The following is a 12,511-nucleotide window of genomic DNA, read 5'->3' on the forward strand; positions in this document are numbered from 1 at the left end:
TTCAACAATTCAATTGACTGTTCAAATTTTTTTAAAGGGCATTATGAAATTTGTAGATAAAGAATATTTTATAAAAAATTATCAAATCTAAATTAGAATTCTAAATAGGGTTTATTTATTTTTGGACCTTGTGTTTTTTCTTATTACCTATTTGGATCCTGTGTTTTTACAAATTATTTTTTTAGACCCTACGTTTAGTAAAATTGTTAAAATAGAACCATAAATTCAATTTTAATGAAGAAAAAATTAAATATAACAACACCATTTTTAAGCAGAATGATTTTATTTTTGTTTTGAATTGTTAGTTTGGTAAATTATTTTTGATTTTAGTTGAGAAAACATTGACCAAAATCGGGTTTAAGGTTCTATTTTAACCATTTTACAAAACATAGAGTCCAAAATATAATTTGTCAAAACACAATATCCAAACAAATAATGAGAAAAAATACCGTCTACAAACAAATATAAACCATCCTAAATAATAAAAAAAAACATTTTCACCGATTACTCATCAAATAAATAAAAAAAAGTACTTATCAGCAACAGTTAGTTATATTAGTCCAAATATACGCATAATTTCGTTTTGTAAAAAATAAGAAAAAAAAAACCGACATCAAAATCAAATTCGAAATCCTTAAAAAATAATAAAAAAATCGAAAGGTAAACCAACGCGCTCACGCGAACGCGCCACGAGCACGGACGTTAAGTGTTACTTTTCTTTAGTGTTATTTGTTTATCTTTTTCTAGAGAGAGAAAAGAAAAAGAGAAAAGGAGGCATTTCTCTCTTCTTCCACCTGGCGATTTCGGAGACGGAGCTGCAAGCAATTTGAAGTTACAGGCGCCCATTCCTCTGCTCGCCACGCCATTGCACCTCCTCTCTTCCTCTTACCTTTGAAATTTCAACCAATTGCATCAATCGAATCAAATCAATCTCAGTTTGAAATCACTTTCTCTTGATTGTTTCGGCTTTTTGCTCGTTGTCGATTTCTGTTGTGCGTAAAGATAAAGTACGTACCCAGGTGTTGTGCAATTCGATTCGATTCGATTCCTTCGATCGGTTTCGGCTATATTTTTGGTAGAGGTGCATGCATGGTTGATGCTTTTGAAGATATTTCGGAGCAAGTTAAACCACTTGCTTTGGCTTTGGATGTACACTTGGTTTGGTTGGTGATGGGTGTTGTTTGGATGCCAAGAAATTTTTTGCTTTGAGAGGAGGCAACCGTTTGATACTTTATACGGTTTTTTTAAATAATTGAAGAGGTTATTTTATTTATTTATGTATTTTTCGTAGACTGAGAATCTTGGTTGATCTCGAGGTTTTGATTTGGATTTTGCCTATTTGGAGCGGGTGTATTCGGTTTGTCTGTATTGAGAGAATCGGCAGTAGTAGATATGGTTAGTGGTAATTTGTTTCACTGTAGAAAGAATTCATGGCCGCCTGAGGAGTACATTAGCAGGACAGCCTTGCAGTTGGTCAGCTCTCTTTCCATTTCTCCCTCTATATTTATTATGTTTATATATTATACAGACATACACTCATATTTCAGGTGTTTTTTCATAAAGTTCTGTTTTTGGTTGCCGAGAAAATCTGTGAAAATTGAAGAATTCTGAAGTTTGGTTTGGAGAAGGAAAAATAATGCTATTATTGACTCGCTTAAACAGAGAATAATCTATTCACATGCAGTTGCCATGCTTAGAATAATCGAAGGAAATTAATTTTTCTTCTTGTTTGTTTGTTTGCGAGGATAGTCAAATTAAGTCAAACGAATTTGCTTGTCTATTTGTTTGACTGCTTGAACTCAACTCAATTTTGTACTTACTAGTATTATTTTGATGGGTACCCACAATTGTTAGTGGCGACCATGAATTTGCGCTTGGTTCTTCATGCCTTCAAACTTGTTTTAGCTTTGAGAGGAATGAGCACTGATTTTGGTTCAATGGAGTTGAGTTGTGGTTTGTTTTGATGAATGTAGTATAACATTAAAAAATCCATTGCTGCAGATCATTAAGAATTATAGAACTGTATCGTTTTCATTTTGGAATTATAGACAATGTTTCACAACTTGGAGCGTATTCTTACAAAGCGAAGATTATTTGGTTTCTGAAATTGACTAAAACCTCATTATTTGACACTAGTAATTTTAGTTGGGTATTGAATTGTACATTGCTCCTTTTAGTTGCAATATGGCTAGGAAGGAAATTAAATTGGGTTCTCAATTACTCTGTTACATGTCTTTTGTGGATTGAAGATAATTCCAATAATCAATCTTCCCAACTGCATTTGAATCATCTAAAATTCTTATAGCTATTTATTTTGTGAAAAACATGGTGGTTAGCTCTACTAAATTGACACATGTATGTTTTAATACTCTATGCAGTTTGATTTTGATAGTGCAGCCCCACCAGAACAAGCCTGGAGGAGGAGGTTAAACAGCCATGCAAATATTCTCAAAGAATTTAGTGTCACGTTTACAGAAGCAATAAAAATGGTAAGTAATGTCTTTCCTCAACACGTGCTCATTGTTTTGTATGATAGCTTGTATCGGTAGATTCTCTTAGTTTTCTTGCTCGCTTGTTGATTTTTGTCTTGCTCAACTTCTAACTTGTGTATGGACGTTGATTTTAGGTTCGACTAGGTATACGGCTATGGTCATATGTGAGAGAAGAAGCCTCTCATGGAAGGGTAAATTTTCATTCCTTCATTTATTTTATTTTACCTTAGTAATGATATGTTGTACGGTGTTGTGAGTATTAACACTTGGATGAAATAATCTTTATGCATAGGAGTTTGAAAGTTAATTGCCTAATTGTGTATCTTTGCAGAAAGCTCCAATTGATCCTTTCACTCGTGAAAGTTGCAAGCCATCTGCATCTCAAGGTGTTCCACTTGGAGGCATGGGGTCTGTGGTGTACAAGCTTGTTGCTACAAATTTTCAACTTTGTTCTTTTTTATTTGATCAAACTGATGTGCTTGTTTGTTTATCTCTCATACAGAAGTGGCAGCATATCTAGAGGTTTTAGAGGTGAATTCAGGCAATTTCAAATTGTTCCTGGTATATGTGAAGGTTCTCCTGTCATGGCCAATCAATTTTCTGTAAAGATCTTCTCTTCATCTATGCTCGGTTTTCTTTATTTTTTATTTTTTAAGAAATAAAAATTTCAGCAATATCCAGTACGATATTATTGTGAGGTAGTGGGTGAATGCTGCTTTTTATGTGAAAGTAACATGAGCACTGTGGAGTTGATGGAATTCCACTTGATTTAATTATTTTAAGTGTAAATTTTGTATCAGACCATATATTGTTGCTGAAGTTGAACGTAGATGTATTCTTTGCTAACATTACTACTTTTCTTTAGAAAGAACTTAAATATTTACTATGAGTGTTCTAAATGGAAGTTGTAATATGTAGCTGAGATAGGTTCACAGATTAATGGGTGCAACAATGGCGCCTAAAATGATGGTCTTATAAGTCTTTCTTTATTAAAGAATATCTTAATTCTTTGCTTGTACTTAAATACTTTGAACAATTGCATTTGTTATCTTTTCATAAGCAGCACATAATTGTTGGCCTATTAAATTTAATCTTTATTCTGTTTTCACGATTTACTTTATTTATGCTGTGCTACAGATTTTCATATCAAGAGACGGACATAAAAATTACTCATCCGTTTTGGCTCCAGGTCAACATGAAGGAATAGGGTAGAATTCATCATCTTTCATCTCCAGTAAAAGAAGATTGAAGGATATACATTCTTATTCCAACTGATAAAATGGCTCTTGTGTGCTTTTGCTGTTTTTACAGGAAAGTGGGTGATCAGGGTATATCTTCGTGGGACTGGAATCTTAATGGCCAGCATTCCACATATCATGCTCTATTCCCAAGGGCATGGACGATATATGATGGTATTAACATATTTTTTTCTATTTTCACAGAAGTTCTTTTCCCTCGAATCCTTTTTGTAAATTATGTTGGCTTGTATTTTAGGTGAACCGGATCCAGAACTGAAAATTTCTTGTCGGCAAATATCTCCATTCATACCACATAATTATAAAGATAGCAGTCTTCCTACTTCTGTTTTTGTTTATACGGTATGTTCAATCAACATATTCTTAAAGACAACTAAATGACATAAACGCTTTCAGAAAACTGTTTTGCTATGTTGAACAATCAGTAAGTCGCTTAAAATTTCTGCTGAGTTGTTTATGTCAAGCATGAGTAGAGAAGCGAGTATCAGGTTACTACTTGGGTATATTGTTAAATGAGTCCTTTATTACAGTTTTTAAATAGACGATGCTTCGTCCTGCCCTTCTTTATTATTGAAATTAATTCCCCTGCTCATGTATGTTGTTCGGTGTGATTATATGTTGAATATCATTCCTTGTATTTTCTCCCGTGTGAATTGATTTTGTTATTAATTTTTAAATTCTGTATAAGTGTAACTTAAATAAACTGTATGTGAATATTTCAGCTTGATCTAGAATATGACATTGTAGTCATAAATTTACAAATTTGATATTGTTGTTATAAAGTTACTTAGTAGACTTTGTCTGTTTTCAGTTGGTGAACACAGGAAAGGAAAGGGCAAAAGTCAGCCTTCTTTTTACATGGGCGGTAAGCATCTCTTTTTCTAACATAATTGTGTATAATTACTCCTAGAAATTTAACCATTGCAAGATCGTTAAATATCAATCGTGACTTGTGTCTAGAACTCAATTGGGGGGTTCTCACATATGTCTGGAGATCATGTGAACGAACCATTTATGTGAGTAATTTTTGCTTATTCTTGACCTCCTGTGGATTTTAGAATGTATATTATTGAAGCTATTGTTGTCTTTTTCCTTTTAATTTATTTCTTTTTTTTTATTAGCGGCAAAGATGGAGTCTCTGGAGTTCTTCTACATCACAAGCAAGTCATCAAACCTTACTAGCTATTTTTGATGGTTGGTTTGCGTATTTCTCTCGGACCCAATGAAAAAATTGGTTAGGAAATCTTAAAGAGTACCACCTCCTCTTTTTCAAAACAAAAAAAAGACAAAGGTCACATGTTTATGAGTGACTTCTTCCCAAGTTTATTAAAAACCCTCTATGGCGAAGGAAAACCTTGGTAACACATCTCTAGCAATACAATAACAAGACAAAACTAAAATAGAAAACTGCAAAATAACACATAATAAACCCCCAACATAGAGAAAGGAGGATAAACACAATGAAGCAGGATATTTCTGCATGAACCTGCCAGTTGCCATTATTATATCAATGACAAATTCATTATTTAGATGTATTTAGTTTATGTTTAAAGAACACGGCAGCAAATTAGCACTCAGTGGACTTTAAAATTAGCACTTGGTTAAAATTAAGCCGTCTACACCTAGATGTTGAAATGCTTGATTTCAGGTATTGGCTTGCATGAAACTTATATAAATTTTTCTTCATTTTGTTTGAGACAACTGTGACAAAGTTCAAAGTGGAGTTTTCCTGATTATCACATATATGGCTGTCATGAAACATTTAATATCTAACAATATTTGAACTAAATGTATGCTCTGGTGTATTTAGCATAACTCATATTGCAGTTCTGAGAGCAAAATATGGTTCTTTAGTTATTTCAGTGTTGCTATTAGATGGCTGTCTTCACTTGTCCCTAACTGACAAAATAATATTTTTTCATTAGTCTCTTTTTCAAAGGAAAAAAATGTCCAGTTAACAATAATTTCCGCAGCTGGTGTTATGGTGCTCTAAATTTAATTATTGTACCCTTCCTAAGACTATTTCATGGTTTGGAAAACTATCTATGGCTCTCAGGTTTTTTTAAAAAAAAATAGATGTTAAAGGAGATAGCTTCTGACTAGAAAATCTCTAGAAAAAGGTTGAGATATGACTTTACTTGGCCATTCATGCCTTTTTTGCCAAGTACTTCTGATTTCTGTTTTCCGTGATTAGACTCGTGTTATTTACTGCTAGATGTTACATTTGTGTTTATTGGGAGTATAGGCATCACCCACACATAATTTATTGATGCTGTGACCTTTGTATCTTTCTGTTTGGTTATTCTAAAACAATACTTATTCTTCTTGGGATTTTGTTTCAAGTTCTTTAATGCTTCATTGCTCTCGGTATTAGAAGTTGAGAAACTGTGACTGGATTTATAATTTTCTACATATTATATATTTGGTGCAGGACTGCAAAAGGGAACCCTCCTGTAACTTTTGCAATAGCTGCATGCGAAACTCAAAATGTAAATGTGACAGTTTTGCCATGTTTTGGATTGTCTGAAGGAAGTCATACTACTGCAAAAGAAATGTGGACTAAGATGGTTAAGGTAGTTATATGTTTCTATATAGGGACTGTTTGAAATAGGTTTCACTTTTATCTGTAGACAGTAGAAAAAGAAATGTAAAATCCTTGTTTTGGTTATTTTTTGAATAATATTCTTTCAAATCACAAAAGACAAAGGCTTAACTGTATTTAATTATTATTTTTTTTATTCGAATGAGGATTAAATAGGAAATCTATTTGATTCTCATACAAAATCAGCCTTTCATTTAGGCTGAGGTTTCTATCTAGAGAAAATATGAATCCCTCCAGTTAACTCCTAAGACAGAGTAAAGCATAAAGGGAGGAATTGGCAGCTTTTGGGGAGCTACAATGTCTTTGGAGCATAGAAAATGGATAAAATATTAAATATTCTTTAAAACTTAAAGAAACTTTCCTTGGTTTTTGAAAGACCTTACTGGATTTGCATTAGCTTAGGTTGTGTCTTAGTTGGAATCACCTACTAATTTCTAATTTGTCATTTAATCAACGTTTATTGAATGTAACTCTACCTGGTTCGATTTTCATTATTTCCATTTTAAAGTTCTTGATATCCAACTATGCTGGGTTAAGTTTAACTCATGCATTTCTGCTATAGGAAGGACAATTTCCTCAGGAGAATTTTAATTCCGGGCCATGCATGCCTTCAGCACCTGGAGAGACACTCTGTGCAGCAGTTTCAGCTTCTGCATGGGTGGAGCCTCATGGGAAATGTACTGTTGCATTTTCTTTAGCATGGTCATCTCCGAAAATTAAGTTTTCAAAAGGAAGTTCATATCATAGGTAAATCTATTGTATTTCACATTTCAATCATATAGCTTTGTTTTGTGTCAGGCATGCAGAAAAGATGCACACTGCTTGTCAGCTGTATTGTGCTTAGTCATATTTTTCTGCCTTTTGCAAGTGATAGAATGATAATTACAGAAGTATAACTGCATAATAAATGTGGGCATATTGTTTTACTTGATCATTATTTAGAATGAAAAGTTGCGTGAACTATCTTTTACACGTGTCTTGGTGTCTGTTATCTTCTGCAGGAGGTACACAAAGTTCTATGGTACCTCTGAACTAGCAGCTAAAGAGTTGGCACATGATTCTCTAACAAGTATGTATCTCTGTTAATGCATCTGATACTACTGAATGATTTTCTTTGATAAATTATATCCTCAAAAAAAAAAAGGAAAAAAAAAAAGAAAGGTTTTACAGTAGCTACATGCTTAAGTTTCCTTAAACTAAATTCTGAGCTGGCTTTATCTTAAAATTTGAACAGATTATAAACGGTGGGAAGAAGATATTGAGAAATGGCAAAGTCCCATTCTTAATGATGACAGGCTTCCAGAATGGTAAATAGTTATTTATGATTATCCTATTATAACTTTCTTAAAAACAATTAGCTAGCTTGTTCGTGTAGAGCAACATTACTTAAGAAACCTTAAAAGTTTAATGTTGCTCTTTTACATTTGTACGTGTTTCACAATTCCAAGTGCACTGAGACATTTATGTGGTAATGGAAACTGGAAAATCTTGCCTGATGAGACTGATCCTTGTATTCTTACCAATATATAGAAATCTGTAGGCCCCTGATATTTTCTGCTGCATTTTATTGAATTAGTTTGAAGGGCCCATCTATTTCAGCATTAAGTTGCCATTTTCATATCGTGTTTGATGGGAGCACTTTTATAAGGCATCTGCTTACTACTACTTGTTGTTTATTTGCATGTAGAACTAAGCAACACATATATCTGCGTCCTTCCAGGATTTACAATTTCAGAAGTCCTCTGCATTAAGCTCTTGCAAACTTATGGGGTTCAGATACATCATTCTATTAGAGTCTTGTATTTTCATACATTTTAATGTTTAAACTCCATATAAGCCATTTCTTCCCTTTATTTTATTGGATCAGCTGAGTCCTGACACCTAAATTTACATTTATATCCATCTATATTATATTACATGTCTCAAATACCAATTCAGTTTCTGTTTTTAAGTCGCTTATACACTAGAGCAAGTTATTTCACTGATCTAGTGATCCGGGGCTTGTACTAGAGTTCTGGGTCTCTGTACTCATCTTTCCTTCAATGATGTTTTTGTTCTAAATTGTTTCCTATCAAAATCATTGTGTAAACTTCCATTTGATGGCTGCAGGTACAAGTTTACATTATTTAATGAGCTCTACTTCTTGGTTGCTGGTGGAACAGTTTGGATTGGTATTCTCTTGCAATCCTGACTTCGTACTTTTAGTATTCTGGTTTCTTATTTGTTTTAGTGCTATATTATCATATGCTTTTATTATTCTGTTAACAAGCGGCATTAACTATCACTTTCTGATCTTGTACAGATTCTTCCTTGTCAGCTAACGTAAGAAATAATCAGCAACAGTTAACAAACGTTGAAGCAACAGACTGCAGAGCAGTTAATAAGCATGCATCAACTACTAGTTGTTATAGTACTGCTGCTAATTTTGGTTTGGAAAGCGATAGTAAAGAATATTCATGCCACGATTATGACGAAGATGTTGGTAGGTTTTTGTATTTGGAAGGTGTGGAATATATCATGTGGTGCACATATGATGTGCACTTCTACGCATCATTTGCCCTTCTTGAGTTGTTCCCCAAAATTGAACTCAGTATACAAAAGGATTTTGCAAAAGCTATCTTATCTGAGGATGGAAGAAAAGTAAAGTTTCTGGCGGAGGGAAATTGGGGGATTCGTAAAGTTAGAGGTGCTGTACCTCATGATTTGGGAACACATGATCCTTGGAGCGAAATGAATGCATATAACATTCATGATACAAGTAAATGGAAAGATCTGAACCCGAAGTTTGTGCTTCAGGTGTATAGAGACTTTGCTGCAACAGGGGATATGGCTTTTGGAGTTGATGTATGGCCTTCTGTTCGTGCTGCAATGGAATACATGGAACAGTTCGATCGAGATAATGATGGTCTAATTGAAAATGATGGTTTTCCAGATCAAACCTATGATGCCTGGACCGTACATGGTGTGAGTGCTTATTGTGGCTGCTTGTGGCTAGCGGCACTCCAAGCTGCAGCTGCCATGGCCCTTCAACTAGGTGACAAAGATTTTGCTGAATGGTGCAAAACCAAGTATTTGAAGGCTAAACCAGTATTTGAATCGATGTTATGGAATGGTTCTTATTTTAATTATGACAGTGGGTCAAGTAATAACAGTAAGTCTATACAGGCAGATCAACTGGCCGGGCAGTGGTACACTGCATCCTCGGGTTTGCCTTCACTATTTGATGATTTTAAAATCAAAAGCGCACTTCAAAAGATTTATGATTTCAATGTGATGAAAGTCAAAGGAGGCAGAATGGGTGCTGTGAATGGTATGCATCCCAATGGGAAGGTCGATGAGACCTGTATGCAGTCGCGTGAAATATGGACCGGTGTCACCTATGGTGTGGCAGCTACAATGATTCTCGCGGGAATGGAAGAACAAGCATTCACTACTGCTGAAGGCATTTTTACAGCAGGTTGGTCGGAAGATGGTTATGGGTAAGTACTGCACTCGAGTAATTAAAGGATTGCTGATATTTTAAGTTGAAAAGAGTAAGAAAACAGATTAGAAGGGTCATTTGATTCTAGGGCTTTTGTGGCTTGTTTAGAATTGAGAGTTAAATGCCTTTTCTTTTAGCTAACATATGTTCATCTGACTGACTTGAAATCTTGTTTTCTGACTTTTACAGGTACTGGTTTCAGACCCCAGAGGGATGGACTACCGATGGTCACTTCCGATCACTTATATATATGAGGCCTTTGTCTATATGGGGAATGCAGTGGGCCTTATCTATGCCTAAGGCGATTCTTGAGGCCCCTAAGATCAATGTAATGGACAGAATCCACTTATCTCCTACTAATGGCTTAAGAACATCCCACACTCATGGCGAAAATGGAGTTCGAAAGATCACGACAAAACCGAAATGCTTTGGGAATTCAGTTTTCAATTGTTCCTGCTAAATTTGTAACATGTAAGTTCATCATGTTGTAAAGAATTTTTTTAATGCTTATATAGTCATTTTTCACTTTCCTTTGACCCCTCTCTCTCAGTAAGAACTGAGGGAGAGGCTTACAGAGGAAATCGTGTAGAAATAGAAGCAATAAAAAAAACTGGGTGATAATGGAGCAACTAATTTCACTTGCATGTTATATAGATTAGTCTCTCTTTAACATATTACAAAATTTTGTGTAACGATTCTTATAAATATTCATTAATTAATTTCTTAGCATTGTATCTGACACTTGAGGTTGACATGTTTTAGGAATTTGAAAGAGGAAAAAAAGTGAACGAAAGTGAGAGTTCTAAAACACTCGTTCAAAATTTGTAAATGTCATTAATCCAACGTACAAGTCTCCAATAATATTCATTAATTTGCATATATATATATGCTATTAATTCAACACGCAGGTCTGCATAAACATCATTAATCGAACATACAAGCACATTATTCCACTGTTGGAGATGGTCTTGAAGGTGATGATCTTCAAAGAACACACGTTTTTTCCCCTTGTTTCTCTCTCTCTCTCATTTGTTTTTTGGGACCACTACTCCGTTATTCAGCTAATAAGTTTATTAGTTTTAGGTATTTCTAATTTGGTCCATTCTCCTCTTGAGCTCCAAAATTGTCTCTAGAAATAAATGCATTCTCAAACTATCTCATCAAATTCAATACGACTAAACACATCAATAGTCTTATGTCTCACTACAACCAGAGTAAATATAATGGTTCATACCTTTTTAGACTCTGTGTTTTGACTCATTACCTGTTTGAACTCTGTGTTTTGATAAATTATTTTTTGGACCTTGCATTTTTTAAAATAGTTCAAATAGACCCCTAAATTCGATTTTGATTAAAGTTTTTTTTAACTAAAATCACAAATAATTCATCAAACTATCAACTCAGAAAAAAATACAGTCAATTTTTGTTCATCAAAATCAGGTTTATGGGTATATTTGAACTATTTTACAAAACATATGATCCAAAAAATAATTTGACAAAACATAGGATCCAAACAGACAATGAGTCAATATATAAGACCTAAAAAAGTATAAATCCTAAATATAATGAATGTCTCATTTTTGTTCAGTAAATAATCAAATACAAATATGTTCAAAATAAACATAAAGCAATAAAAACTCACTAAATTATGAAATCCTCAAACAATACAACACCAATGTGATCAATGTGCTCATGAAAGATTTTCGGTGGTAATTTCTTTGTGAGCGGTTTTTTCCGATTTTTCGTACTCTTTCTCAACGTATTGGACATGTACAATATCCAACATTGGAATTGACATGTTTTGAAAGTTACTCTTGTTAATAAAATTTGTAATATATTTGATTGGGATAATGAAATGAAATAAAAATGTATCAATTTTTATTCATTCCTTCATTTGGTAGCATTTAAAAATATTAGAATGTCTTCTTTACTATTGTAGTGGAATAACTATACCTTCCAAAAATAAGAAGAAGAGTCATTTCAAATAAAGATAAAACAAAAATTATTCAAATTTTTTTATTCATATAAAATATTATTTTATTTTATTTTATTTCTATTTTTATTTTCATTCTCACTACTGTTTTTATTCGTAATTTCATAACATTTTATTGTTATTATCAAAATTTAACATGAATATAAATTACTCTATTAATTTTTCACTTACATGCAACTATTACAACTTTATTATAAATTTATGACAAAAAAAAAACAAATATAACTAATTAAATAACGAATATGTAAAATATTAATCCCTCGAAATGAGGTCGGTTGTTGGTCATCAAAAATTTAAATCAAAGGGGTAAAGTAGTATATACCTAAATCAAATAATAATTGGCTCTATCTCTATACCCATAAACATGTAATTTTCTAACTCTATTTCTACATACATACAAAATTATAATGGTAATATGGAAAACATAGGTTGTGTTTTGGTAAATTTTTTGTTTTTTAATTTAAAAATGGAAATATTATTTTATTTTGTTTTTTTATTTTTAAAAAATAAAAATATGTTTAGTAACTATTTTTATTTTTTGTTTTTAAAAATAAAAAATAATAAACACTTTTGATAACTTTTATTATTATTTTTTGTTTAATAATATGAGTTGTTGATTTGAAAAAGAGAATAAAAAAAAAGTCAAAAATAGTTTAAAATTTTTTTGAAAGTGATAAAATTTTAATT

General features: G+C 32.8%; 1 protein-coding gene across 1 annotated transcript; it reads left to right on the forward strand.

Moving 5' to 3' along the window:
• The first annotated feature begins 741 nt into the window (after window positions 1-741).
• Window positions 742-10,570, forward strand: LOC133819784 (uncharacterized). Its single transcript, XM_062253121.1, has 18 exons — window positions 742-1,473; window positions 2,379-2,489; window positions 2,627-2,683; window positions 2,824-2,900; window positions 2,995-3,094; window positions 3,630-3,700; window positions 3,804-3,904; window positions 3,987-4,090; window positions 4,560-4,613; window positions 4,709-4,764; window positions 4,870-4,908; window positions 6,180-6,321; window positions 6,913-7,097; window positions 7,352-7,419; window positions 7,585-7,657; window positions 8,460-8,521; window positions 8,653-9,829; window positions 10,021-10,570. Exons 1-18 carry the CDS (start codon window positions 1,393-1,395, stop codon window positions 10,289-10,291), a joined length of 2,829 nt encoding a protein of 942 aa, XP_062109105.1. The 5' UTR covers window positions 742-1,392; the 3' UTR covers window positions 10,292-10,570.
• Window positions 10,571-12,511: the final 1,941 nt, after the last annotated feature.

The sequence above is a fragment of the Humulus lupulus genome, chromosome 2 (assembly GCF_963169125.1).
Source record: "Humulus lupulus chromosome 2, drHumLupu1.1, whole genome shotgun sequence".
NCBI classification, from domain to species: Eukaryota; Viridiplantae; Streptophyta; class Magnoliopsida; order Rosales; family Cannabaceae; genus Humulus; species Humulus lupulus.

What these genes read in the sequence shown, in the direction of transcription:
- LOC133819784 (XM_062253121.1), top strand. Translation starts at nt 1,393, where the DNA reads ATGGTTAGTGGTAATTTGTTTCACTGTAGAAAGAATTCATGGCCGCCT. An exon ending in CTTCTGTTTTTGTTTATACG is followed by an intron (nt 4,091 to 4,559) that starts GTATGTTCAATC and finishes GTCTGTTTTCAG; the next exon opens with TTGGTGAACACAGGAAAGGA. An exon ending in TGGTGGAACAGTTTGGATTG is followed by an intron (nt 8,522 to 8,652) that starts GTATTCTCTTGC and finishes GATCTTGTACAG; the next exon opens with ATTCTTCCTTGTCAGCTAAC.